Consider the following 27,433-nt stretch of genomic DNA (forward strand, 5'->3'; position numbering starts at 1 on the left):
AGAAACAACAAAGACAACATCCAATCCAATGACTACTGCTTCTTCACTATTTAGCTTCTCTTCATTTCATCTCAGATCCCTCCTTCCTCTCTCTTCTCCTCCTTCCTCTTCCCGTTTTGCCCCTCTTCTTCTTTCTCCGATCCGATCTCCGGCGCCGAGGAATCATCTGTCTTTCCGCGCTTTCTCAGCCGTCAACATGACCGATACTAACGGTGCCGGCATGGACGCTGTTCAGAGACGGCTCATGTTTGAAGACGAGTGAGAAAAATTCCATTTCCTTTTTCTTCGATTGTTTTTTTGAATTGGGTTTGTTTTTGCATTAAAAAAAACCCAAAGTTTAGGTTTTTATTTATTAATCTAGACGAAATCTTCAGCGATACGCAAAACCTGTCTAGAATGAGACTTAAACCCTGTAGTAAAATATGTAACACATGCAACGAATAGACTGTGGCTGCTTGATCATTTGTTTGGGTTTGTGCAGATGCATTCTCGTTGATGAAAACGATCGTGTGGTGGGTCATGACACTAAATATAACTGTAAGTGATTCCCTTTTTGATGATGGCTTGGAGAAAGATTGATTGCAACCTTAGCTGCTTTTTAATATCATTGAAACACATTTGCATGTCGCTGATTTGTCCTTGGAATGTGTCTTAGTTGGAATTTGCTTCTCTTAATCTGCAGGTCATTTGATGGAAAAGATTGAGGCTGAAAATTTACTTCACAGAGCTTTCAGTGTGTTTTTATTCAACTCCAAGTATCAGTTGCTTCTCCAGGTACGTTCTTATAATCACTTCTATGTGAAGATGACTTCAAGCTTTATATAAACGGTTGGTTGGTAATCTGTGATTTGATTGCTTCATTTATTGTGACGTACTACTGAAATCTTCTTCTCTTATGGACAGCAACGGTCAAAAACAAAGGTTACTTTCCCACTTGTGTGGACAAACACTTGTTGCAGCCATCCTCTTTACCGTGAATCGGAGCTTATTGAAGAGAAAGTCCTTGGTATTGTTACTGGAATGAGCTTAAGCTTTATACAAAACCGTGAAAGCTTTCACTGTTGTACTACATACTGATCCCAACTATTTGATCTTACCTTCTCAGGTGTAAGAAATGCAGCACAGAGGAAGCTTCTGGATGAGCTCGGTATTGTAGCTGAAGATGTACCAGTCGATGAGTTCACTCCCTTAGGACGCATGCTTTACAAGGCACCTTCTGCTGGCAAATGGGGCGAGCACGAACGTAAGTAACTCTTCCATGTGTGATCATCTCTTTTTTTAACTCCTTTGAATTCAGGACTTGAACTTTTGTGTATTTTCTTGCAGTTGACTATCTACTTTTTATCGTGCGGGATGTGAAGCTTCAACCAAACCCAGATGAAGTGGCTGAAATCAAGTATGTGAGCAGGGAAGAGCTTAAGGAGCTGGTGAAGAAAGCAGATGCAGGTGATGAAGCTGTGAAACTGTCCCCATGGTTTAGATTGGTGGTAGACAATTGCTTGATGAAATGGTGGGATCATGTTGAGAAAGGAACCCTCATTGAAGCTGTAGACATGAAAACCATTCACAAGCTCTGAACTTTTTTCATAAGTTTTGGATCTTCCCTCCCCTTCTCATAATAAAATTTTAGAGATGAGACTTGAATTAATTCCAAACAAAACTGGCAACAAAATCTCTTCCTAGGATTTGTTTTATTCATCCTCCTCTAGTTCATCTATGGCATAGTAGTTATCATCATTTGCAGAGGGTATGAAGTTAAAAAAAAAAAAAAAATAACAGGTTGAAACAGAACACACAAACAAAAAGGTAAGAAGACAGAACAAAACAAAAGGTGGAGAAAGTAAAATTAAAGACCACAAGATTGTCAAGTAATCATCTCAAATGATTCCTTTCTCTAATCTTCACCACCACTTTTGATCTGATTGATACCAAAACCTCTTCTTTTTATTTTTCCCAAAAGTTAAAACAAATATTTTATTGTATTATGGAGAAACTTTGATCTCCATCTGAAATAGTAACACTGTGAAGAGTTCTTCTGCATCTGAAATTTGTCTGATCCAGGTAACAAAACTTAATCTGATTCATCATTCCAGACAAAATATTTTCAAAAGTTTTATCTTTTCCCCTCTGGATCACACTCACGCTATCAAAACTTGATCTGATTCATCATTTTGTCAGATTACTTTTGATTGATTCACTCACAAGTCTCAAATTTTGATCATAGAAAACTTGGCTGAGAAAAGAAGAGGCAGATGGCGTTTGTGACCACTGCTGAAGTATGTGACGCGAATCAAGAGCTGATTCGGAGTGGTCAGCTCCGAGCTTTGCAACCCATTTTTCAGATTTACGGCCGTAGACAAATATTCTCAGGACCAGTTGTTACTGTCAAAGTATTTGAAGACAATGGCTTAATCCGTCAGTTCCTCGAGGAGAAAGGTATTGAGAGACTTAATCTGTAATTCCAAAGTTCAAAACTTTCAAATTGGTTTGAGCAATGTTTTACTTGTAGAGAGACATGATATGAAGTTATGAACTTTCACATGCTTTATGGTTGTGTTAGTGATGGCTTAGTAATAGTGTGTAATCTATCACTTTGCAAATAGATTTATGATTCAAAGGGTATTACTCTTTGAGAGAACATAGCTGATCTTGAATACGTTGTGACTCCAAAGGTCATCTCTTTTACTTTCCACAATCTCATATGTAAGACTTTATAAATGTTTGGATGTTGTAATTAGGAAACGGTAGAGTACTTGTGGTAGATGGTGGAGGTAGTCAACGATGTGCGATACTCGGAGGTAACCCCGTGGTTCAAGCTCAGAACAACGGATGGGCGGGAATCGTTGTGAACGGATGCATCAGAGACGTGGATGAGATCAACGGTTGTGATATAGGAGTGAGAGCTTTGGCTTCTCATCCGATAAAGGCGAGTAAGAAAGGACTTGGAGAACAAAGAGTTCCGGTTAATATTGCAGGGACTCGGATTTGTGATGGAGAATGGCTTTATGCAGATACTGATGGGATCCTTGTCTCCCAGATTGAGTTATCCGTTTAAATACGCTTTTCCTATTATGTGATCACTGATCATCAGTTACAAAAGAAACCGAACTTGGTCTGTTTTCTTTTTTTTTTTTTTTGTGTTCTTATTACTTGAGAGATGGTTTAAAGTTATGATTGAAAAAGATATTACGTTTGGAATTACGTTATTATTTCCTTTGAAGATAGATAAATAAATAAGTCAATAAAGAAATATAGTTTTCCTTTATCAATCAATAAAGCCAAGGTGAAGAAGAATTAACAGTAACATGAACAAACAGAACCAGGGGCAGCAGAGATAGGTTGACAGCCACCACCTTTGTTAGTGGAACAACCATCAAGACACATCTTGGTGCATCTCTCATCATCTTCTCTTGTATCACAAGTTCCAAATTCTGGCTGATTTCTGCAACACATTTTGAATAATTCGCTGCCAGGCAACACAGCGTTTCTTGTTTCAGCACCTGCAAGTAACACACACGTAATTAATCATCATCTATTCAATTTTCTTTGTGATTGAAAATGTTTTTGTTCCAAATATTTACGAACCGGAAAGTAGAAGAGACAGAGCTAGGATGACAAAAATAACGATTTTTGAGTAGGCCATCTTTTTTTATCTTTTCAACTCTATAAGATTGTTTGCTTAGAAAAGTTGTAGGTTGAAAATGTGATATATATATGCTTAAAGTATTCATTCACTTATTCCCTAGAAAGGAAAGAGATATGTTTAATGATATATACACCATTTCCTTTTTTTTTTTTTGGTGGTGTATACACCATTTCCCTTTAATACAACATTTAAATGTATTAAATGATATGTTGTATTAAAGGTCTTCAACATTTAACACAATTTTGACACCAAAATGATATGCTACTCAAAATGTGTAAAAGAATTTAAGTAAGTTTTATTACTTTGATATCTTATTTTCTTGTGGAAAGATATAAGGTAAATTTGCATTGATGGAAATGAGATCCGTTAGCAATTTTATAGAAGACAGAAAGAATCCACTTTTAACAGGAAAGTGTAGTCTTTTAAGTTGAAAGTTAATTTCTTCTTATTAACTTGGATGTATAATGTATTCAAATAAATATTTTTGTGAATGAAATTTAGTTTTTCATATTATTCTTAAATGATTTTAGAGAAGTTTGACAAGATTTGTTGTTGAGATTCTCTGCAATATATATATCTCAAACCCATTAAATCATTTAAAAAGATGTTATCAAATAACACCAAAATTTGAGAACGAAATTTAAGATTCATGATTAAATAACATAAGATTGTCATTTTTGGTATGAGTATCTCGGAATTGAGCCAATTGTTTTATCACATTCTAAGAACTCAAAAGCAACAAAGGATACTTGTATTATGCTCTGATCCGTTTTAGTAATATAGCTCAAATTGAGATTGACACAAACAAGTAATTCTGTAGACGGAGACACATGGTCTGGTTAGTATCAAGGCAGATAATACGCTCGCCGGAGCTGAGGAATTAGGACAGCTAAGATAAAAACAGAGTACTCAATGAAGGTGTTGCTTCATAGATACTCAATGAAGGTGTTGTTCGGCAAGATTAATGTATTCACAATTCTTTTTTGGTTCTTGTTATTACTATTGGCGGTGTACATAGCAGGAAATTGAAAACGAAGTATATCTTGTTAACTATATGTATAAGTTTTCTGTGTCGCAGCAAAACTTCTTCGACGAGGCTGGTTTCTTCTTTCCGTCCGTCTTCTTTCCATTACTTCATGTTCTTCTTCTTATTCAACTACTTCGATCACTGAGGTTTCGCTCTCCTATGGTTCTTGAGATGGTTTTAAGTTATGATTGAAAAAGATGTTACGTTTGGAATCAAGTATTACATTATTTCCTTTGAAGATGGATACAAAATATATAGTTTTCCTTTGTCAATCAATAAAGCCAAGAAGAAGAAGAAGAAGAAGAATTAACAGTAACATGAACAAACAGGACCAAAGGCAGCAGAGATAGGTTGACAGGCACCACCTTTGTTCATGGAACAACCATCAAGACACATCTTTTTGCATCTCTGATCATCTTTTTTTGTCTCACAATTTCCAAATTCTGGCAGATCCGTGCAACACTTTTCGAATAATTCGCTGCCAGGCAACACAGCGTTTCTTGTTTCAGCACCTGCAAGTAACACGCACACGTCATCATCATCTATTCAATTTCTTGTGAATGAAAATGTTTTGTTCCAAATATTTACGAACCGGAAAGTAGAAGAGACAGAGCTAGGATGGCAAAAATAACGATTTTTGAGTAGGCCATCTTTTTTTTTTCCTAATCTTTTCAACTCTAAGATTGATTGCTTAGAAAAGTTGTAGGTTGAAAATGTGATATATATATATATATATATACACAAAAGTATTCATTCACTTGTTCGCTAGAAAGGAAAGAGATCACAAAGGTCTTCAACATATAATACAAATTTTGACACCAGAATAATATGCTACTCAAAAATGTGTAAAAGAATTTGAGTTTTATTACTATGATATCTTATTTTCTTGTGGAAAGAAATAAGGTAAATCTGCATTGATGGAAATGAGATTCATTAGCAATTTTGTAGAAGAGAGAAAGAATCCATTCTAACAGGAAAGTTTAGTTCTCTTAATTGAAAGTTAATTTCTTCTTTAACTTGGATGTATTAACTAAATATTTTGAGAATGAATTTTAGTTTTCATATTATTCTTAAACAATTTTAATGATTGTTGGTGCGAAATTAAGTACTCACGAGTCACGACATACCGACCTAAATTGAAGGTATACCGATTAATTCTGAAAAGCGACTAAACCGAGAATCTCTCTTTTGGGCCAGCTAAACCAGCTTGTAAGCGGAAGCCTGACGAAGTCAACAGACCGATGGAAATTTAATTTATATTCGATTCGAGATGAGATAAAGGCATTAATGCAAAGCCATTCTTTCTATGTTGCACCGAGGCGGGTACTGGAACGGGAATCGGGGACGGGACGGATGAGATAAAGGCGAGCAAGAAAGGACTTGGAGAACAAAGAGTGCCGGTTAATATTGATGGAGAATGGCTTTAGACCATTTACAGTGGTATTACTCACCCAGTTACTCACACAAAATTTTTTTATTAAAAAATAATAAAATAATATAAAAGAGAGAGAAGCAGGAAGAACGGTTCTCAAATTCCTTACAGAAGAAACGTTACTTAAAATAATCCTACACCTGTCAATTTTTTATTAATTACTAAATAAAATATATATATATATATATATATATATATATATATATATATTTTTTTGAGTAACTGGAAGAGTTCTCCCGTTGTAAATGCCCTTATGCAGATACTGATGGGATCTTGTCTCCCAGATTGAGTTATCCGTTTAAAAACGCTTGTCTATTATGTGATCACTGATCATCAGTTACAAAGAAACCGAACTTGGTCTATGTTTTTTTTTTTTCCTTATTACTTCGAGAGATGGTTTAAAAGATATAAGTATTACTTTATTATTTCCTTTAAATAAAAGATATTATTACGATTGTAATCTATATATAAGTATTAGTGTATTACATTATTATTTCCTTTGAAAATAGATATATATAAGTATTTATTCATCCCTCCATTCTCAACCAATCAAAATGTTCTATCTAATATTTTATGTAAATAATTTAAAATTACATTAAAAAGTAAAATAATTAAGGAAATAAATTTTGTATATTTTTATTTAAAAAAAGATAAATATTAGCTTGAGTTATATGTCGGTTTACAAATGATATATTTAGGATTTATATATTATAATTAGAACGAAATTATATGTCCGTTTGAGTTTATAAATGAGGTGGTTATGGTTTAGATTTCACAATTATAATAAAATTATATGTCAGTTTGGGTTTACAAATGAGATGGTTAGGATTAAAATTATACAATTTGAACGAAATTATATGTCGGTTTGAGTTTACAAATGAGATAGTTAGGACTTAGATTTTATAATTAGAACAAAATTATATATCGGTTTGGATTTATAAAAGAACGGTTTTAAATTTCTAATTTTATAATAATATATATAAATTTTATTTCATAAAGAGGTTCACCCAAATATTGTCCTAAAGAAATATAGTTTTCCTTTATCAATCAATAAAGCCAGGAGAAGAAGAATTAACAGTAACATGAACAAACAGAACCCGGGGCAGCAGAGATAGGTTGACAGCCACCACCTTTGTTAGTGGAACAACCATCAAGACACATCTGGGTGCATCTCTCATCATCTTCTTTTGTATCACAAGTTCCAAATTCTGGCTGATTTTTGCAACACATTTTGAATAATTCGCTGCCAGGCAACACAGCGTTTCTTGTTTCAGCACCTGCAAGTAACACACACACGTAATCATCACCTATTCAATTTCTTGTGAAATGTTATGTTCCAAATATTTACGAGTTAGTACTACTAACCGGAAAGTAGAAGAGACAGAGCTAGGATGGCAAAAATAACAATTTTTGAGTAGGCCATCTTTTTTTTTAATTATCTTTTCAACTCTATAAGATTGATTGCTTAGAAAAGTTGTAGGTTGAAAATGTGATATATATATATACACAAAAGTATTCATTCACTTGTTCGCTAGAAAAGAAAGAGATCACAAAGGTCTTCAACATATAATACATATTTTTTTACCAAAAAAAAAAAAAAAAAGATATATAATACAAATTTTGATACCCGAATGATATGTTACTCAAAAATGTGTAAAAGAATTTAAGTTTTACTACCTTATTTTCTTGTGGAAAGAAATAAGGTAAATTTGCATTGATGGAAATGAGATTCATTAGCAATTTTATAGAAGACAGAAAGAATCTAATCTAACAGGAAAGTTTAGTTTTTTTTTTCTCTTTTCTCTTCTTTAACTTGGATGTATTAACTAAATCTTTTGAGAATATATTTTATTTTTCATATTATTCTTAAACGTTTTTAATGGTTGTTGGTGCAGGATTTAGCACCCACGATATACCGACCTAAACCAAAGGTAAACCAATTAGTTCTAAAGAACAACTGAACCATAATCTCTCTTTTGGGCTAGCTAAACGGGCTTGTAAGCGGAAGACCGACGAAGTCAACCGGCCAACCTCCAAGACCACCTCCGAATTTGACCTAACTTAAGGAAATTTAACTTATATTCGATCCGAGAATTAAGGAAAATAAAATTATATTGTAATTTAGACATTCATATAAATAGAGGGATTCATCCCCCATGTAAAGTAGGCCTGGGTACTAATACCCATTACCCGTATTCGACCCGTTACTCGGCTTGTACCCATTCCAAAAAGGGTACCCGCAGCTTTATGGTCGAGTAAAGGCTACTATAATTATATTACATGTGAGTAAGGGACAAGTATAGGGTATTAGTTTAGTTTTCAATACTTGTCCTGTTACTCGTCCCTTTACCTGTTTTGTTACCCAACCCGTTAATATCCTTTAATATTTTGTATTATTAGTATTTATTATTAATTTATAAATATATTATAGAGTTAAAGTTAAAGCCTAAGTTCAACTTATCCTAACTGAAATGATATATACTACACCCAATTGAATTATATATTACTTTTATTTTAAAATTTGTAATTTTATAATTTTTGGAACTATATGTTGTATATATTTATGAATTTTTCTTTTTTCAGAATTGGAATATGAAATTATTATTGTGATTATTGACAATTTTTTTTACCGGGTACTCGTTTTTCTGGGTAAAGTAAAGAGTCAGATATTTAAAGGATCAACTATTTTTTACCGAGTACCCGTTTTTCCGAGTACCTATTATTAAAGGGTCAAGTACGAGTAATTTTTTCTATTACCCTTTAGGGTCGGGTCGGGTAAAGGATATGAGAAAATTCAAGGGTATGCGTCCCGTGCCCAGCCCTAATTGTAAAGCATACAGAAATTAATACAAAAAAGCCCTAGTTCATCAAGATCTCTTAAGAAAACCTTAGCTTGTTCTTCAAGATATCTAAATCCCTTTTCTTCTTGAAGCTTTTGATCCGATTTAGAGAGAGATTTGTGAAGTGAATTTGTTTCCCCTCTAAACAAATTCATTGTGTAAATACTAGATTCAACACAATTAGCGCCCACAGACAGGTTCTAAACAAACTTCAATGTTTGATCATTTCTCTTTCTAACTCCTTTTTGACTTTGGTGATTTGAAACTCTCTGGAATTTTATTTTTCTTGCAGTTGACTATCTACTTTTCATCGTGCGGGATGTGAAGTTTCAACCAAACCCAGATGAAGTAGCTGAGATCAAGTATGTGAGCAGAGAAGAGCTTAAGGAGCTGGTGAAGAAAGCAGATGAAGGTGATGAAGCTGTGAAACTGTCCCCTAATTTTACACCTCTTTTCTGATATATTACAAACTGTAAATAATATTAGAATTATTTAGTTACAATTTACAAAAAAAGTAAAGAAAGAACATAACACAAAAACAATTGTGGAGAATGGCTTTATGCAGATATTGATGGGATTCTTGTCTCCCAGATTGAGTTATCCGTTTAAAAAGGCTTTTGTCTCTACTATGTCATCACTGATGATCAGTTACAAAGAAACCGAACTTGGTCTATGTTCTTTTTTCTCTTTTGTGTTCTTATTACTTGAGAGATGGTTTAAGACTTTAAGATATGATTGAAAAAGGTATTACGTTTGGAATATATATATATATATATATATAAGAATTTTCATTATTATTTCCTTTGAAGATAGATACATAAAGAAATATAGTTTTCCTTTATCAATCAATAAAGCCAACTAGCCAAGGAGAAGAAGAATTAACAGTAACAAGAACAAACAGAACCAGGGGCAGTAGAGATAGGTTGACAGCCACCACCTTTGTTAGTGGAACAACCATCAAGACACATCTGGGTGCATCTCTCATCATCTTCTTTTGTATCACAAGTTCCAAATTCTGGCTGATTTTTGCAACACATTTTAAATAATTCGCTGCCAGGCAACACAGCCTTTCTTGTTTCAGCACCTGCAAGTAACACACACGTAATTAATCATCATCTATTCAATTTCTAGTGAATGAAAATGTTCTATTCCAAATATTTACGAGTTAACTATGCTAACCGGAAAGTAAAAGAGACAGAGCTAGGATGGCAAAAATAACAAATTTCGAGTAGGCCATCTTTTTTTAATCTTTTCAACTCTATAAGATTTGCTTAGAAAGGTTGTAGGTTGAAAATGTGATATATATACACAAAGGTATTCATTCACTTATTCGCTAGAAAGGAAAGAGATCACAAAGGTGTTCAACATTTAATACAATTTTGACACCAGAATGATATGTTACTCAAAATGTGTAAAAGAATTTAATTAAGTTTTATTACTTTGATATCTTATTTACTTGTGGAAAGATATAAGGTAAATTTGCATTGATGGAAATGAGATTCGTTAGCAATTTTTAAGAAGACAGAAATAATCCACTTTAACAGGATGTGTAGTTCTCTCAAGTTGAAAGTTAATTTCTTCTTATTAACTTGGATGTATAATGTATTCAACTAAATATTTTGTGAATGAAAATTAATTTTTTCAAATTATTTTTAAATGATTTTGGAGAAGTTTGACAATATTTGTTGTTGAGATTCTCTGCAATAAATATCTCTCAAACCTCATTAAATCATTTAAAAAGATGTTATCAAATAACACCAAAATTTGAGAAAGAAAATTAAGATTCATGATTGAATAACATAAGATTGTCATTTTTGGTATGTGTATTTCGGAATTGTGCCAAGTGTATTAACACATTTTAACAACTTCTAAAGCAACAAAGGTACACTTACTGGTACAAGTTGGTTATGCTTTGATCCGTTTTAGTACTATACCTAATACCTCAAATTGAGATTGACACAAACAAATAATTTTATAGACGGGGACACATGGTCTGGTTAGTATCAAGGCGGGCAATACGCTTGCCGGAGCTGAGGAATTAGTAAGTCAGCTGCGGACAGCTAAGATAAAAACAGAGTACTCAATGAAGGTGTTGTTCCTTTGAAGAAGATAGTCAAAGGGGCAGTAGAGAGGAATAAATATCAAGCCGTAAAATTTAATGGATTCACAATTCTTTTTTGGTTCTTGTTACTACTATTGGCGGTGTATTACATAGCATAAATTTGAAATAACTATATCTTGTTAACTATGTATAAGTTTTCTGTGTCGCAGCAAAACTTCTTCGACGAGGCTGGTTTCTTCTTTCCCTCCGTCTTCTGTCCATTACTTCATGTTCATGTTCTTCTTCAACTACTTCCATCACTGAGGTTTCGCTCTCCTCGATGGTTCTTGAGGCAGTGTAAGGGAACAAAACTGGTCTAAAACACCATAGAAACGCTGTTAAAATAGCGAGGTAAAGATACATTGAAGTCCATACGCAAAGAGTCCATTTCCAGTTATAAGCCATTCGTTTGATCCATGGCGGTTTCGAGTTTATAACGATCTCAGCTTCGTATAGCTGAGGCAATGTCCGGGTTTGTGCACGTGGAATCAGAGTGGCTCTCACGGCTTTTGTTCGGGGCCATTTCTCTTGGTGTTTTAACGCATCGATTCTCATTGTTTGTGCTTCGTTCGCTATTCCAGCTACAAGTGGAACACTCATAACAAATGTACGTGCAAGTCTTATAGGTTTGCTTCTGAACCGTAACATACAAGGTTGGCTCGATCTCGCTATTGCCTCGCCTTTCAATGATAAAAGCTCTACCTTCAACTGCCCACAAGATAATGGATCAAATTAACTGAAGAATAGTGTCAAAATATTATTGTTTCAGTAGAATCAAGAAACAGAACAACTCTTTTGGTTATAGCCAGTTATTAAACCTGATTTTTTATTTATTTTTATTTTTTTTAAATATTAAACCTGATTTAGTTCTTGATAAACCTAAATTTTTGTTTGATTTAACTAGCATATTATGGTTCCATATGATCATTTTGATTGGTAAAAGACAATCCATCGATCAAACTTAATTAATCGTGGAAGTGGAGCAATTATACTATTCTAAGGAAATTTGTATAATTTACCTGAAATACCCCAATTCTTCGATTAATTTCGGATTCAGGCATCCAAAGTACTAAAGAGACATGAACATTATGACCAACAGGAACACTAAACGATCTCTTCCTCTTATCGAAACTAAAAACCGCACTTGGGTTTTCTTCAGTGTAATCAAAGAACAACCTGTCTCTCACAACCACAGGCTTTTCTATATACAAACTCACAATCCCAACACCGATAAAAACCGCCAAAATTAAGGCCAACACCATCACCATTGACACGTGGCATGCACCCATTATCCCAAACCATGTCCTCCTAACACCTTGCCCCGCACTACCCGCAATCCGCGATGGAGCCCGTTTAACCGCTTTTTCCGCTGCTGAGACAGTCGAGACTGCGCGGCGGTATGAGCGGTAGAGGAGAAAGAGAGGTGAAGATAAGACCAGTAGTGCGTTGTAGATTAGATCGGCTTGGATGGTGACTAAAACCATGAACCAGTCGGCTCGTAATGGTTCAGGGATTTTGAGGTTGTTGTCCTGTTCTATCATTGTTTGGTTGTCTTTTTATTTTTATTTTTGTTTAGGAGGATTCTCCTCATACGGTCCCTTTTTCTTTTATGACATGATGAAATAGATAAAAGTCGCTGTCATCGTGTCTTATAAAATATTTATTCATCTGCATGAGAAAATTGAAACGTGTTGGTTCGTGTTCTTGAGTAGTGCCACGTTGCGTCAATGAGATCATACTGAATGTACCAGAATGATTTCAAATGAGAAAAGAAAAAAAAAATTATGAGTACACTAGCTTATCCGGAAGTGTTGGATATGGATTCTAGTTCGGGTTTTCATCAGCACTTTTTATCTAAGATAACCATGTTATTTTCATGTAAATTTAACCAAAGATATATAATAGAATAATAGTTACTATAAACTATGGTAACTTGATATTCTGTTACTTAATTATTTTTTTGAAATTTATATTGAATGTATGAAACATTTTTACTCAAATGGTTAAAAGTCCATCTATAAACGAATTTTTTACTAGAATCAGGTTTTAAGTAATCGGATGATTATGTTGCGTAGTAGAGTCTTGCATATTATACATTAACAAGTCCAAAAAATATGGTTGGATAATATGTAATGTAACTATAAGTTATCATTTGGATAATATGTAATGTAACTATAAGTTATCATTTGTTCTCAACAAAGGATACTTGGTCTCAGATTCGCTCCATCGTTAATGAGGTGTCCTGGCATAAGTGTGTTTGGTTTACTCACTCTATCTCAAAAACCTCATTTTGTATGTGGCTTGCAGTTCGGAACAGGCTTTCCACCGGCGACCGAATGCTCCAATAGAACAGGGGAGCTCAGGGGGCTTACATTCTCTGCTCTAATGCTACTGAAACTAGAGATCACCTATTTTTCTCCTGCACTTTTAGTGTTGAAATCTGGCGAGCTTCTGCACTCAACGTTTACAAGACTAAATTTTCAACAAACTGGCACACCATCATCTCTTCGACTTGTCATGACTGGGGAGATTGCATTCAACGTTTTTTGGCTTGCTCTGTTCTGCAAATGTCAGACTACAGCCTTTGACAAGAAAGAAACAGGAGAAAGCATGGAGAGTCCCCACAACCTGCCTCATGCCTCATTATAGACACATGAGGGATCAACTCTTAGCTATCGGACTTCTAGGCGATCACTGTTATGCAACCGGACTGCAAGCTTGGTTTATCACACGGGCATCGTAGGTTAATACTATAATTTTTGTTCCTCAAACCTTTTGGACACATGATGCACTAGTTGTACCCAAGTATTTTTCCTTTTGAATATAATTTAATATTTATTAAAAAAAAGAAAATATATATATATATATATATGAGAGATGCATTGAGGTATTATGATTGTATGAATTGAAAAAAGAAGGTTCCAAATCCAAATTTTCTTTGTATAAATACATATCAAACAAATTTTAAGGTTTAAGACAAATAAAAAAATAACGATTATTGATAGTTTAAATAAAAAAGTAAGAGATTGAAAAGCTTAAATTTAAAGAATTCTTAAATGCAAACGCTGCTTTTATCCTGATGATGACCTATTGACATGTATATATACTAGAAAGTCAATGATTTAGAGTGTAGAGAGATGGGATTATGATCCCAAATTTTATTGGTCTCTCTCTAGCTAGCTACTTTGGTTTAGATTTTTTTTAGGCTACTACGAGTTGGGCTTCGAGTCTGACAATCGATTGATGTGAATAGATTTTTTTTTTCCCCGAGCAAACAACGCAATTCAATCAACTTTCGACAAAATAATTAGACCGAACCTTTTTTTTGTGCAAAATTAGACCGAACCTAAACGCAAAATCTTAGCTGTCTCCAATTAATAAATTTGTATTTGGATACGGACCATACGGTACAAAATCCAACACGAACAAACAAAAGATTCTGGTCGTGAATGTACAAATTCTAAGATTTGTAATAATTTTTACAACCTTTTGAAAAAAATAATCCGTAATCTAATTTAATATTGTTTTTGATTTTAGCTAAAAGGTAATAAAAAAAATAAAAAGCTATAAGCGGATTAGAACGAATACGAACAAAATGGGAGCAAAAGTCTTAATATGCACCTTACTACACTCAATAAAGACTCTTTTTTTTTTAATTTTTTTTTTTAATTTTCACAAAATAGGATAAATATTCCTTTTTAATTTAGAGAAAGATAAATAAATCTCTCGCATCCAACTTCTCTCATATCCCCCAAAATCGTTCTTTCCCCTCAATCGCAAAATTAGGGTTAGGGTTTTCATTTCCCCCCCTCTTGCGAACTTTCTCTCATCTCTTCTTAGCCGCCGCACACATCGACGATGACAGGAAAAGCGAAGCCAAAGAAGCATACGGCGAAGGAGCTACAAGCTAAGGCCGATGCAGCGTTGACCAATCGAGGCGGAGGTAAAGCTGGGCTCGCAGATAGAACCGGTAAGGAGAAAGGTGGTCACGCCAAGTACGAGTGTCCTCACTGCAAGATCACTGTACCGGATCTGAAGACGATGCAGATCCATCATGAATCGAGGCATCCTAAGCTGACTTACGAAGAGCCGAGGAATCTTCACGAGGCTTTAGCTGCTCCTGCTGAATCTTCTAAGCCTAAGCCTGGTATCAGAGGAAGCCTTAAGAAGTGAGCGAGAGAGAGAGCTTTGATTATGATTTGTATTATCGAATCCCCAGATTTCTGAATTTGTTTGGGTCTTTCCTTCTTTTCTTCTTAAAGCTCTGTTTGATGTGAGAATATAAACTGCGTTGATGTTATCATGGATATGCTTATGTCTTCGTATTTTTATGTTATGATCATATAAAAAAACAAAGTAACTTATGATAATGGTTTGTTTCTAACTTATTGGTTTCTCTTTTTGATTCTTGTTTCTGGTTGCAAATTCTATTGATCTTGGTGGTGCAAAAGAGTTGTTTGGTATATATATGCTTTGTGTTCAAACAAGCTACTTTTAGGACAACATCTCTGTGTTTTGATCAGACATGTTGNAGTGAGAGAAGAGAGCTTTGATTATGATTTGTATTATCGAATCCAATCCCCCGATTTCTGAATTTGTTTGGGTCTTTCTTCTTTTCTTTTTTAAAGCTCTGTTTGGATGTGAGAATATAAACTGCGTTGATGTTATCATGGATATGCTTATGTCTTCGTATTTTTATGTTATGATCATATAAAAAAAAAGTAACTTATGATAATGGTTTGTTTCTAACTTATTGGTTTCTCTTTTTGATTCTTGTTTCTGGTTGCAAATTCTATTGATCTTGGTTTTGCAAAAGAGTTGTTTGGTATATATATGCTTGTGTTCAAGCAAGCTACTTTTAGGACAACATCTCTGTGTTTTGATCAGACATGTTGTTAACTCATTAAGATGATGAGCCAACAAGAGTTTTGGTTTGGTTCTTTTTTTATGTATGCTTGTTCAGATATCTTTGCAAAACAGCTCTTAATCTCAGCATCTCTGTTTCTGACCAGACATGTTAACTCATCAAGATGAGAGCCAACAAGAGTTTTGGTTTGGTTCTTTATTATGTTTGCTTGTTCAGAATCTTTGCTCTTAATCTCAGCATCTCTGTAGCCACTCTTTTGGTTGAAGAGTTTGTTGTTCTGTTTATTGCATTTGATGTCTGAAAACATTATAGGAACTGTCTTTTGCTTCTTCTTCTTTTTTTTTTTAAGCTTTCCTTCAAAGTTAAAAGCATCTTGGACGAGTAAGCTTTTTGTTTTATTTCTTTCAGAAAATAAGGATTCTAATTTCTCTGTGCTTCAGGATGTACATGTGGTTCTTCTGATGCAAATGAAATGTAAATAGACCTGGTAACAGGTTCTTTGATCTTTCAACAACTTTTAGTAATCAGAATCAGTTCCTTATGGCTTTTTTTATGTTTTGTTCTTGTTTGACAAAAACGTATAGGGAGAAATTCAAATTTAAGAGGATACTTCAGAATTCTTTCGACAAGTTCCTTTTATTTATTGGAATCGCTAAGCAGTATGCACAGGCCTGAACATGCATTATGGTGTTTGAACCTCGATGATGATGCAACAACGAACAAGCCCTACGTTTTGATCGGTATATGATCGTGAACATCTTTACACTGAAATTTTCTTGTATGTTTTTTTAACTTTATTATCCCAAGGGTTGCAGAAAATGATCATGTTGTGTGAACAATTGGAGGCCGATTAAATCGTATTGCCCGTAAAGTTACCATGGCCTCATGTGTTTATAATCCACAATAACACTTGAAAAGAGTAATAAACTTGGTTCAATTAAGAAATTTAAAACAACATGTTTGTTAGGTTTTTATGAACAATTAAGAACCAATCTGTAAGTTTCTCTAACTGTAAAAAAGAAAGAGAGAGAGAGACCAAATCAAGTCATCCGTTTTCTCAAGTTTTTTTTTAAAAACTACCCTAAACTCAAAAGAATCATCATCATCATCACAAGACATGTAAAGAATTAAAATCCAAAGAAAAGGAGGGAAAAACAGAATCCGATATCAGCCTTTGGTGGCTTGAGGTTTTTGCTGTTCTTGGACAACATTCTCTTCTTGATACAGCAACTTTCTTCTCTTGAGACCATAACCATTGTACTGATAGATAATGCTGTATAGACATTGCTTCAACCTGAGCACCTCAAAATCCTCTATGAACCTCAAGTCTCTTTGTCTCCACTTCAAACCCGCGCACTTCTGGTATTCCTCAAGAACCGATGATAAACACCAGTTTTGCACTTTCCTCAAGCATCCAACAAGACAACCAGTCCTATGCTGCAATTTAACCACAGAAACACACCATTAGTCCTCGGTCTTTTAACTCAACCCAAAGCTTGTTAAACCCGAGAAGTGTTTTGGTTTGTTTTGGTGGATGATTATTATTACCTTTCCGCGCTTACAGTGGATGAGAATTGGATGATTTCTAACATCTGTAAGCAAAGAAGAAACATAAGAACATAACGAGACAGCTATAAATAAGAAGCTAAAAAGGACATCAAAAAGTCTATTTTTGGTTCCTTACCAACAAGCACTCTAAGAGCATTCAAGACCGTATCCTTTGGCATAGGAGTTGGTGGATCCTATGAGCGTAATAAAAACAATCCAAACTCAGAAACAAAATGACTCAAAAGAACATATTCTTAAACTCATAAAAGATGTTCTTGAAAAACCCACAAAGTAAAAATGAATCATAATAAAGGGTTAGAAATGAAAACATACAGTTTTGCCCTCGATGCCAAACTGGAAAAGCTTGATGTTGTTGGAATGAAGAGACTTGAGATTATCCTCAGGGTATGGTTCAGGACACAGAAAACTGTAATCCAGAAGATTATAAACCCAACAAACAAAACTCGTTTTTCAAATCTTTCTGCGTTTAAGGTCAATTTTCCAATTAATTAACAATAAAATTAAATTATAAGCTACATTTATTATGATAGTGAAAGTTTTGTAAATTATAATTGATGATAGTGATTTAAGGCGTGATTAAAAAAGATTCTTGTTTTATTTTTTAATAAAAATAGAGATACCTCAGGAGATTCAGAATCAAAAACAAAACAAAACAAAAAAAGAGAGAAACTTTACATGATGGATCGAAGGTTAAGGGTTGATAAGAATCCGAAATTCTCAAGCTGAGGAAACCCAGATCGGTAAATGCCGTCTTCCACCATCGAAAAGTTCGGCGGCGGAATCAATACCTCGCCGTCGTTATCATCATCCACGATTAAACCCATTCAATCAAAAAACGCTTCTTCTGACTATCCCCTCCGTCTCTCGCTTGAGAGAGAGAGAGAGATCAAATTGATTGAACCAAAAGAAAAAAAAAATATTTTTTTCTTTAAATGATTAATGAGATAATCATCAAGTTGGATTTTCTAATTAATCTTTATAAATAAATAAAAAAAGAGAGACAAAAAAGATGACGAAGATTTAGGAGTTTTTTTTGGTAGATTTCGCCAAAAAAAAAAAAAAAAGATTAGACCTTTGAAAAAAAAAATTAGTTAAAAACCGCCATTAGATTTGTTCTTTGTTGGATCCTCTGAGGTTTTTTTTTTCTTCTGTAAATCTCCATCACATTATGACACGTGTCACATCTTGGCTTTTCATTAACTAATTTGGAAAATTCTATTTTGACTAAAAGAGTCAGTTTTTAGAAATTTTCTATTAATTATTATCAACTTTTGTTTTTACGTAACGTCGAAGATTCTTCGTTAACACCCCCACACAACAAAGTTATTGTTGGTTTTTTTTTTTGGAATTAGGATTCAACTGTTTCCACAAGTACTTAAATTGGCTTTAAGGCTATAATAAGTTTATAACATACAAAATATTTACATAACGATTCATATTCATACGTACATTATATATTTTCATAGATCAAACTCACACCATATGTATCAAAATATGTCTAGAGAGATTCGTAAAACAAAGCATAAAATATATAAATTTTATAAATATGGAGTGATTGAGTGAATTATAAAGTTGGATGAAGCTCATGATGACGATGATGATGATGATGATGATTAACATCTTGTTTTGTTGAAGCGGCGGCTGCAAGCAACTCCGGTGGTATGATCAGATCTTCCCATCCTTTACCTGGACCTGTAACTGCGGTTAAACCGCTTTCCCAACCGATATGCGAGACATGTTTTACGTTTGTTGGAACTCCTATCTCCATTCCTGATGTCTCCATTTCTTCCTTCTCTTCTTCTTCTTTGTCACCTAAATTATTTTTTTTGATGAAAAAAATGAATACTACACATTAGTTCTTAGATTTTGGCTAGCTATCATCATTATCTCATTTTGTTTTCGTTTCGTATATTTTACTCAACTATTATTTATATTATACGTACTTACATTTAAATCATGTACTTGTACTTTGCACTCACATGTATAAGTGTTAATTTTGCAGTACGTGTCTTTTCAATGTATTGTTTCGTAAAATATATCGACAAATAAAAATAGTAGCTAGACAATAGATTACCAAAGAGTTGAGAAATGGTTTTGAAGCTCTTGAAAAGCCGGTTAATACCGGTAGAAATCTCCGGTTTAGAAACTGCGAGGAACTTGAATACATTCTTCATGTGGTCTTCCTCCTCTTGATCGCGACGAATCTCTTTTGAAATACACATCACATAGATCACATAGAAGATACATGAGATATCAATACAATCTACACACACGTACACACATATAGAAGCTATATACACAATATATATAAAGAGATATAGGGGAACCTTGAGGGGAACGGTGATAATGAGGCTTAGAGAGAGGAGATAAAACGGCAACACTTGAATCGGAAATACATCCGACGGAGAAAGGAAGCACCACAAGTCTCTCCATTCTATCTCTCATTTTCTACCAAGCCTTTCCTTTTAAAATACTTATATTTATATATAAGAGTATGTGTGTATACTGTATATACACGATGAAAATGATAACCCACCAAATGTTTTAATGTTATTTTGTTGTTGTTATGTTTGTAATCTTTGTTGGAATAGAATTTGGTAGTGGTCGTGTTATGTGTTTTGCTGACTTTGGTGTGAAGTTACAATGATGTTTACGTGTGTATTTGAAGTTGCGGTAGAATAGAAAGTGATAGCTTTAAGTTTATTTTATTTGATATCTTTGGGCTCAACTACTGTTTGGTAGACTGTTTTCTTTGGTGACGTATAATTTGAACTTATATATCTTTGATATTTAAATATATACATATCGCTAATTCGAAATGGTATTGTCTTGTTGCCACAGTGAGAATTGCTTAGATTTCGTTTGTTACTCAAATCTATCAAGATTTGTGCTAATCAATATTTTGCAAATTAGTTAAGCTTAATTAAGTACATATCACGACTTACTTTACACGTTGCCATTTAACGTTTTTCATCGCAAAAGCCAAAGTTTAATTCTAGTTTGCGTTTTTGTTTTGATATATTGAGAACAGTTTAATTTAGATGCATGGAGTGCCTATATGATGGATACTCAAGGACTCTATAATGTATGTATACTGATGGCTTAAATGATTAAAATGTACATTAGTTGTTACATCCGCTTGGAATCGAAGCAATCTATTATTATTATTATTTTGCAAAGTATAATCATCAATCGATATGAATACCAAGGCCTTCTCCTATTAAACAATTTGATACCGTCAGTACTTACCTATCTATCATGAAAAACTACAAATACTCAGATATACTGTAGTTGTAAATTATATGGGAAAAAAAAATTCTTGTAATTCTAAGCACATGCCCATGTAAATATTAACCAAAAAAAAAACTAAAAACCCAAAATGCAAAATCTAACTGAAAACAGCTTGAAAGAACTCTTAAATGAGTTTATTGTTATGAAAGTATAACAAAATCCAAAATTTAGCAATCTGTGTAGTTTTTATAATCAGTCAAATATCGACTTTTGAGAAAATACATATATATTAAAGAGAGAGAGACAAAACAAAGTCTACAACTACAAGCGTGCAACTAGTCTATCACAATAATTGACATTCTCAAGTGGTTCACAATTTTGTTTTCCTACCATATAGTCCATACACAATGAGCAAATCTAGTAATGTACTTCAAATTTTCCTACATTCATTCACATTTCATTTACGACATATAACATATCTACCACGTCGAGATTTTAGAGACAGATACATAAGTTTACGACTCTAAATTATTTGTAAACATGTAATATTTCTTAGCTAATTAATTTAACGAAGCTTAACGAAAATGTAATATGGTTAGATTTGTAAACATTTTCTTCCTAATATATATAGTATTAAAGGTATATACATAATTTTGTGTTTATGTTTCATATTTCACAAAAAGATATTGTGGACGTATATTAGATTTATATGACAATTGGGTTGTTTCAAAACGAAAAGTTGTTTTCTTGTTGCAAATGTGTTCATAGATGGCTTTCTTGATCATCCACTTCTGAGAAAAAAACTCTTTGAAAATATTTAATCATGATCAGAAGAAATGTGTTCCTCTTCCTCTGGTTCGATCTGATGCAAAGACGATCCACCACTTTCCTCATCTGAATAAATACTTTGGTCTTCAGATTTTGAGCTATGAATTTGCTCGAGCCGAGTTTTATGATTCTCTTCCTCTTCTTCCTCATCATCATCGTCATGAGCAAGGCTATTCATTCGCATGCTTGTGTTCCTCGACGAATCATTATGAGCAAGACTATTGATTCGCATGCTTGTGTTCCTCGATGAATCATCGTGAGCAAGACTATTGATTTGCATGCTTGTGTTCCTCGATGAATCATTATGAGCAAGACTATTGATTCGCATGCTTGTGTTCCTCGATGAATCATCGTGAGCAAGACTATTGATTCGCATGCTTGTGTTCCTCGATGAATCATCGTGAGCAAGGCTATTGATTCGCATGCTTGTGTTCCTAGACGAATCAGCATGATCTTTATCACTGCCATGCCACGAAAACGTGCTTTCTTCGTTTGATTTAGAGCTGCTTTTACTGCTTGGCCTCTCGTTATCTTCTTCTTCAGAGCTATAACTATAATTTATCTTCAAGCTCTGCGCAGTTGCGTTTGTTTCATGAATAGATCTTCTCTGATCACTTTCAGAGTCAGAGGAGGAACTGCTAGAGTCTCTAGGTTTCTCTAACTGAGAATGTTCCTTTTCTTGACCCTTATCAGAGTTTGAATCAGACTCATCATCTGAATGTGCCGTTGTTTCTTCCTTCTCTTGTTTTTTCATACTTCTTATTGATTCTTTTTCTTTTTCTTTTTCTTCTTCTTCATCTTCTGATTCTGATGAAGAGCTGGAGTTGTCGTCTTCCTCTTTTCGAGGAAGAGAAAAAGGAGTTACAGAACAAGAACCGTGTCTACTTAAAGCAATGGACATACTTTTGTCTCTGAAAGATGACATTGGAATTGTGGTTGGAATACCATCTTCTGTAGACATTGAAAGGAAGCTAAGAGCAACCGTTACATCGCTTATCAAAGGACGAGCAGTTGGTTCCTCTTGTAGACACATTGATGTTATTGCCACTGCTTGATTTAACCCTCTCTCTGAAAAATTCTTTTTCATGAGGGGATCAGCCATATCCGGGTATCTTTTCGGATCTCTAAATATCGGTTGTGCCTGCAACATAAGCCAAAATTATATCATCAAAAAGAGGAACATTCAAGCAATACAACTCCAAAATGTGGGGTTTAATGAGTTTTACCCAAGCAACTAGATTTTGTTCATCATTAGGCTTAGTGGTGTCAATAGCTCTTCTACCGGTGATGAGTTCAAGCAACACAACTCCAAAGCTATAAACGTCTGATTTGACAGTGAGATCTTCCCCTCGAGTGTACTCAGGAGCAGAATAACCATAAGTGTCCATAACCCGGGAAGAAAGAAACAAGCTGTCACCTGTCCCAGGCTCTAGGTTATGCATACCAAAGTCACAAAGCTTAGGGTAAAACTCAGCATCTAACAAGATGTTAGAGGCTTTCAAATCTCGGTATATCACTGGTGGATTCACTTTATCGTGCAAGTAATCCAATCCTTGTGCTGCACCAAACGCAATCTTCATCCTCGTTATCCAATCCATTGGCTTCTCGCCTGGCTTTTGTTCTGCATATCAAATCCATTATTATTAGCCTCAAAAACAAAACCTAAACTTCTCTCCTTTAGAACACTTTTACAAAGTTAAATGTCAGTATTACCGTAAAGATGGTCTTGAAGGGAACCTCCAGAGACATATTCAAAGACTAAAAGTCGTTGATCGCCATCAGCACAGTATCCTATAAGCTTAACAAGATTGGGATGTTCGAGTTTAGCCAATGACAAGACTTCAGCTTGAAACTCTTTGTTACCATGTAATCCATGCTTGTCCAACTGCTTCACAGCTACCAACTACACTCACAAAGCAATACAATCACTTCAAGGAAAATGTAGTAATCCTCTGCTCCTAAATGATTCATTGAAAAAGGTATCCAAAGCTCGTAACTTTGGAGATGAAACGTACCTGGCCCGTAGATTGAAGGGTTCCTTTGTAAACCCTACCGAAGCCACCTTCTCCTAGAAGACATTCTTGCCGGAAATTCTTGGTCGCCGTCGCTAATTCCCGGAAATTGAATGTTTTCACCGGCAATTGCTCTGTTTCTCGTTCTTCAACTCGTTTTGTCGTCGCCACTGAAACCAAACAAGAAAGCTAACATCTTTTTAAATTCGTTTAGCAAAACGGGTTTTCAAATTCCACAGTTCCGGAACAAGAAAGCTAACATATTTTTTTTCTTTATCTAAATTTGATAATTACCAGGAGGTCTGAATTCGGGTTCATCGTGTTCGTTAGTCTGGTTGTTGTTGTTGGTACAAGGAGAGCTTCTGCTCTTTTGTGAAGTGAAACACGGAAAACAATTCATCCTTATCATTCAAAAAAGATTCAAAAATCTAAAAAAATCTAAAGATCCTTTTTTATTTTTATAATCCGAAGGTGATTAACAATGGCGGGGTCCTTCAATCTTGTGAAGGACCCACGTTAAAGGGCATAAATCTTTGGGGGGGATTGTAAAGAAAACAAAACAGAGGAATGAAGCGTAAGAAGAGAGAGAGAGAGAAAAGAAGAAAAAAAAGGAAATCAAATTGAAACCAATCAGAATACATGAAGAACAATGAACTTCTCCGATGATACATCCGAGAAGAATGGAAAAAAGTTTTGTTTCTTTTTTCTTTGTTCTCTTTTACGAATTCTATTTTTCGTTTTTGCTACTTTGTTCTACTCCCCCCAAAAGTATGGAGAGCCATTCTTATTACCATTATCTCTATTCTCTAATCTATTTTTAAATCTAGTTTTAGACTTAGTTAGTTATACAAAAATTATTATCTTTCAAATGCATTGTACAACAACTCTCAGAAACACAAGACAGCTAACAAAAAGAGGATTGGAATCTATAATTTGAAATTTTTGTCCAAATGTTTCTTTTTTTGTATATCAATCATAGCATCACCAAATGAATTTTATCAAATGATTCATTGATAATTTTAGCTAGGGGTGGGCATTTAAACCGAACCTAACCAAACCAAACTGAACCAACTAAACTCAAACCAACCCAAATCAAATTCAATAATACATTCCAACCTTTCGGTTATGTTTCTTCTTAACCCAAACGGTTCGGTTTGGTTTTAACCCAATATGCTTATTAAATTAATTAATCAATAATTTTTAAAATTGTAAATATGTGATTTTACCTATTACCACTTGCATTTGATTTCTATTTTACATTATTTTCACTTTTCTAATAAAATTAACTAAATATAAATATAGATTTAATTATATTTTATATTAGGTATATTATTTTAATATGGTTAAATTTTTTAGCTTNGGGGGGGGGGGGGATTGTAAAGAAAACAATCAGAGGAAGAAAGCGTAAGAAGAGGGAGAGAGAAGAAGAAAATAAAAAAGAGATCAAATTGAAACCAATCAGAATACATGAAGAACAATGAACTTCTCCGATGATACATCCGAGAAGAATGGAAAAAGTTTCGTTTTTTTTTTTTTTTGTTCTCCTTTACGAATTCTATTTTTTGTTTTTTTTTGCTACTTGGTTCTAGTCTCCCAAAAGCATGGAGAGCCATTCTTATTACCATTATCTCTATTCTCTAATCTATTTTTAAATGTAGTTTTAGACTTAGTTAGTTATACAAAATTATTATCTTTCAAATGCATTGTATAACAACAACTCTCAGAAACACAAAAACAGCTAACAAAAAAAAGAGGATTGGAATTTATAATTTGAAATTTTCGTTCAAATGTTATTTTTTGTATATTGATCATAGCAACACCAACATGTATCACCAAATGAATTTTATCAAATGATTCTCATTGATAAATTTTAGCCCAAACGAAAACATTAAAAAGAGTTAATTAAACTGTTAAATATAAGAAAGAAAAAAATTCATATTGCCAATATACTACATATCTATAAAATGCATGAGAAATATTATAATGATGCCAATATACTGCATATATATTGGTTTCTAAATTGATAAAACAAAACTTAGACAAAATATTTTAATGTTTTTTTTATTCTTTTCAATGTCTTAACTTCTAAGCAAAAATTTGTTATATTTTAGATATGATACCAAAACAAGGGGACATAAATAAACACTAAAGATTTTTTTTTAAAAACCTATAGGATAAAAATAAAATTAATGTTAGATATGAGCCATTTGAAAATAAACACGTGGCATAATCTTTAGTTAACCTTTCCACTTTCCCATCCATCTCTCTTCCGTTTTCATTTTTTTTTGTTGTGTGTGTCGCCGTCTGCAATTTCTCCCCGACGCCGACGATAACCCTTAACGCCGACTTATTCTTTTTTTTTTGCTACCGACTCCGAAACGAATCTGATTCAGTCGTTTTCTAATCTCTGCCGCCATCGAGAACGAAGCGAAGATCCCCATAATTTTCACAATTTCTAGAAAGGTGATGTCTTAATTCCCCTTTAATTCGAAGTCTTGAATCTGAAATGCTATTGATTTGGAAATGGGTCTCTTTTAATTTCGTAAAGATTTGTTTTTTTTGGTTAATTGAGCTTTATGATCCTGGATTTAGGGTTTTGTTTGTGTGTTCCGATTCTGAGATTTTACCTTCTCTCTCTCATAGTAGGTATCCAGGTGTGTCCTTGTGAGGTTATGATAAGTATTTCGCATTGAGGTCAACAAGACGAAAGAAACCCTTTTTTTTTTTTTCAGATGCAATGCCTAATGGCTGATGGAGCTTTGATTACTTTAGATTCCGATGATAGTATTTTAGCATCTGAACATGTTTTAGCAGTAGGTAAAGAGTTTCCCGATGTGGAAACTTGCAGAAGAAGTTTGAAAGATTTGGCTATTGCTCTCCATTTTGATCTCCGTATTGTCAAATCCGACCGTAGTCGGTTTATAGCCAAATGCTCTAAAGAAGGCTGTCCATGGCGTATCCATGCCGCTAAATGTCCTGGCGTTCAGACATTTTCTGTTAGGACGCTTAATAGTGAACATACTTGTGAAGGTGTTCGTGACCTCCATCATCAGCAAGCATCAGTTGGTTGGGTTGCTAGATCCGTTGAGGCACGAATCAGAGATAATCCGCAGTATAAACCGAAGGAGATATTGCAGGATATACGTGATGAGCATGGGGTTGCGGTTTCTTATATGCAGGCTTGGCGTGGGAAAGAGCGGAGTATGGCTGCACTTCATGGGACTTATGAGGAAGGGTATCGGTTTCTCCCTGCGTATTGTGAGCAGATTAAACTAGTCAATCCTGGGAGTTTTGCTTCTGTTTCTGCTTCCGGACCAGAGAATTGTTTCCAGCGGTTGTTTATTGCGTATGGAGCATGTATCTCCGGGTTTTTCAGTGCTTGTAGGCCTCTTCTTGAATTGGATAGAGCACACCTTAAAGGGAAGTACTTGGGTGTGATCCTCTGTGCTGCGGCTGTTGATGCGGATGAAGGATTGTTTCCGTTGGCTATCGCCATTGTTGACAATGAAAGCGATGAAAACTGGTCGTGGTTTCTATCTGAGCTGAGGAAGCTTCTAGGGATGAATACTGATAGCATGCCAAGGCTCACGATACTCTCGGAGAGACAGAGTGGAATTGTAGAAGCTGTGGAAACTCATTTCCCAACTGCTTTCCACGGGTTTTGTCTTCGTTATGTTAGTGAAAACTTCAGGGATACGTTCAAGAACACGAAGCTTGTTAATATCTTCTGGAATGCGGTTTACGCGCTCACAGCAGCAGAGTTCGAGTCCAAGATAAACGAAATGGTTGAGATATCGCAAGATGTGGTTGCGTGGTTTGATCTCTTCCCTCCGCATCTCTGGGCTGTAGCGTATTTTCAAGGCGTGAGGTATGGACATTT

General features: G+C 34.4%; 12 protein-coding genes across 16 annotated transcripts in view; 4 read left to right on the plus strand and 8 right to left on the minus strand.

Annotated features, from left to right (window-relative positions):
- On the plus strand, nucleotides 7-1,717 carry LOC104735671 (isopentenyl-diphosphate Delta-isomerase I, chloroplastic-like). Its single transcript, XM_010455501.2, has 6 exons — nucleotides 7-258; nucleotides 482-537; nucleotides 683-774; nucleotides 904-1,006; nucleotides 1,106-1,243; nucleotides 1,327-1,717. The coding sequence occupies exons 1-6, from the start codon at nucleotides 29-31 to the stop codon at nucleotides 1,575-1,577; spliced, it is 870 nt and encodes a 289-aa protein (XP_010453803.1). The 5' UTR covers nucleotides 7-28; the 3' UTR covers nucleotides 1,578-1,717.
- Nucleotides 1,868-6,462, plus strand: LOC104735672 (putative 4-hydroxy-4-methyl-2-oxoglutarate aldolase 2). Of its 2 annotated transcripts, XM_019234313.1 has the most exons (4): nucleotides 1,868-2,061; nucleotides 2,225-2,436; nucleotides 2,739-3,037; nucleotides 6,390-6,462. In XM_019234313.1, the coding sequence occupies exons 2-4, from the start codon at nucleotides 2,253-2,255 to the stop codon at nucleotides 6,405-6,407; spliced, it is 501 nt and encodes a 166-aa protein (XP_019089858.1). In that variant the 5' UTR covers nucleotides 1,868-2,061; nucleotides 2,225-2,252; the 3' UTR covers nucleotides 6,408-6,462. The 2 variants fall into 2 exon arrangements, with proteins under 2 accessions (XP_019089858.1, XP_010453804.1); XM_010455502.2 differs by lacking the exon at nucleotides 6,390-6,462 and having other exon boundaries at nucleotides 2,739-3,072.
- Nucleotides 3,123-3,757, minus strand: LOC104735673 (defensin-like protein 24). Its single transcript, XM_019234314.1, has 2 exons — nucleotides 3,586-3,757; nucleotides 3,123-3,500 (listed from the first exon to the last, which is right to left on the minus strand). The coding sequence occupies exons 1-2, from the start codon at nucleotides 3,641-3,643 to the stop codon at nucleotides 3,295-3,297; spliced, it is 264 nt and encodes an 87-aa protein (XP_019089859.1). The 5' UTR covers nucleotides 3,644-3,757; the 3' UTR covers nucleotides 3,123-3,294.
- LOC104735674 (defensin-like protein 24) lies at nucleotides 4,872-5,355 on the minus strand. Its single transcript, XM_019234316.1, has 2 exons — nucleotides 5,266-5,355; nucleotides 4,872-5,185 (listed from the first exon to the last, which is right to left on the minus strand). Exons 1-2 carry the CDS (start codon nucleotides 5,321-5,323, stop codon nucleotides 4,980-4,982), a joined length of 264 nt encoding a protein of 87 aa, XP_019089861.1. The 5' UTR covers nucleotides 5,324-5,355; the 3' UTR covers nucleotides 4,872-4,979.
- Nucleotides 7,118-7,560, minus strand: LOC109128288 (defensin-like protein 24). Its single transcript, XM_019234315.1, has 2 exons — nucleotides 7,471-7,560; nucleotides 7,118-7,382 (listed from the first exon to the last, which is right to left on the minus strand). Exons 1-2 carry the CDS (start codon nucleotides 7,526-7,528, stop codon nucleotides 7,177-7,179), a joined length of 264 nt encoding a protein of 87 aa, XP_019089860.1. The 5' UTR covers nucleotides 7,529-7,560; the 3' UTR covers nucleotides 7,118-7,176.
- Nucleotides 9,719-10,202, minus strand: LOC104735675 (defensin-like protein 24). The gene is made up of 2 exons (XM_019234808.1): nucleotides 10,125-10,202; nucleotides 9,719-10,029 (listed from the first exon to the last, which is right to left on the minus strand). Exons 1-2 carry the CDS (start codon nucleotides 10,180-10,182, stop codon nucleotides 9,824-9,826), a joined length of 264 nt encoding a protein of 87 aa, XP_019090353.1. The 5' UTR covers nucleotides 10,183-10,202; the 3' UTR covers nucleotides 9,719-9,823.
- Nucleotides 11,076-12,659, minus strand: LOC104735676 (seipin-1-like). The gene is made up of 2 exons (XM_010455503.2): nucleotides 12,066-12,659; nucleotides 11,076-11,754 (listed from the first exon to the last, which is right to left on the minus strand). Exons 1-2 carry the CDS (start codon nucleotides 12,585-12,587, stop codon nucleotides 11,191-11,193), a joined length of 1,086 nt encoding a protein of 361 aa, XP_010453805.1. The 5' UTR covers nucleotides 12,588-12,659; the 3' UTR covers nucleotides 11,076-11,190.
- LOC104735677 lies at nucleotides 14,758-15,795 on the plus strand. Its single transcript, XM_010455504.2, has 2 exons — nucleotides 14,758-15,219; nucleotides 15,579-15,795. Exon 1 carries the CDS (start codon nucleotides 14,905-14,907, stop codon nucleotides 15,217-15,219), a length of 315 nt encoding a protein of 104 aa, XP_010453806.1. The 5' UTR covers nucleotides 14,758-14,904; the 3' UTR covers nucleotides 15,579-15,795.
- LOC104735679 (probable tyrosine-protein phosphatase At1g05000) lies at nucleotides 16,900-18,458 on the minus strand. Its single transcript, XM_010455505.2, has 5 exons — nucleotides 18,158-18,458; nucleotides 17,795-17,888; nucleotides 17,598-17,655; nucleotides 17,462-17,505; nucleotides 16,900-17,350 (listed from the first exon to the last, which is right to left on the minus strand). The coding sequence occupies exons 1-5, from the start codon at nucleotides 18,304-18,306 to the stop codon at nucleotides 17,081-17,083; spliced, it is 615 nt and encodes a 204-aa protein (XP_010453807.1). The 5' UTR covers nucleotides 18,307-18,458; the 3' UTR covers nucleotides 16,900-17,080.
- LOC104735680 (CRIB domain-containing protein RIC4-like) lies at nucleotides 18,855-19,943 on the minus strand. Its single transcript, XM_010455506.2, has 3 exons — nucleotides 19,810-19,943; nucleotides 19,557-19,688; nucleotides 18,855-19,294 (listed from the first exon to the last, which is right to left on the minus strand). Exons 1-3 carry the CDS (start codon nucleotides 19,925-19,927, stop codon nucleotides 19,047-19,049), a joined length of 498 nt encoding a protein of 165 aa, XP_010453808.1. The 5' UTR covers nucleotides 19,928-19,943; the 3' UTR covers nucleotides 18,855-19,046.
- LOC104735681 (receptor-like kinase LIP1) lies at nucleotides 21,367-24,209 on the minus strand. Its single transcript, XM_010455507.1, has 5 exons — nucleotides 23,848-24,209; nucleotides 23,557-23,723; nucleotides 23,255-23,444; nucleotides 22,768-23,162; nucleotides 21,367-22,682 (listed from the first exon to the last, which is right to left on the minus strand). Exons 1-5 carry the CDS (start codon nucleotides 23,960-23,962, stop codon nucleotides 21,531-21,533), a joined length of 2,019 nt encoding a protein of 672 aa, XP_010453809.1. The 5' UTR covers nucleotides 23,963-24,209; the 3' UTR covers nucleotides 21,367-21,530.
- Nucleotides 25,777-27,433, plus strand: part of LOC104735682 — a 3,339-nt gene continuing 1,682 nt past the window's right edge. The window contains exons 1-2 of one of the 4 annotated variants that reach the window (XM_019235121.1): nucleotides 25,777-26,016; nucleotides 26,197-27,421. In XM_019235121.1, coding sequence (XP_019090666.1) covers nucleotides 26,286-27,421 — 1,136 coding nt within the window. In that variant the 5' untranslated portion in view covers nucleotides 25,777-26,016; nucleotides 26,197-26,285. The remainder of the gene's footprint in view (nucleotides 26,017-26,196; nucleotides 27,422-27,433) is intronic. The other 3 variants (XM_010455510.2, XM_010455509.2, XM_019235122.1) reach the window with 3 other exon arrangements.

The sequence above is a fragment of the Camelina sativa genome, chromosome 13 (assembly GCF_000633955.1).
Source record: "Camelina sativa cultivar DH55 chromosome 13, Cs, whole genome shotgun sequence".
NCBI classification, from domain to species: Eukaryota; Viridiplantae; Streptophyta; class Magnoliopsida; order Brassicales; family Brassicaceae; genus Camelina; species Camelina sativa.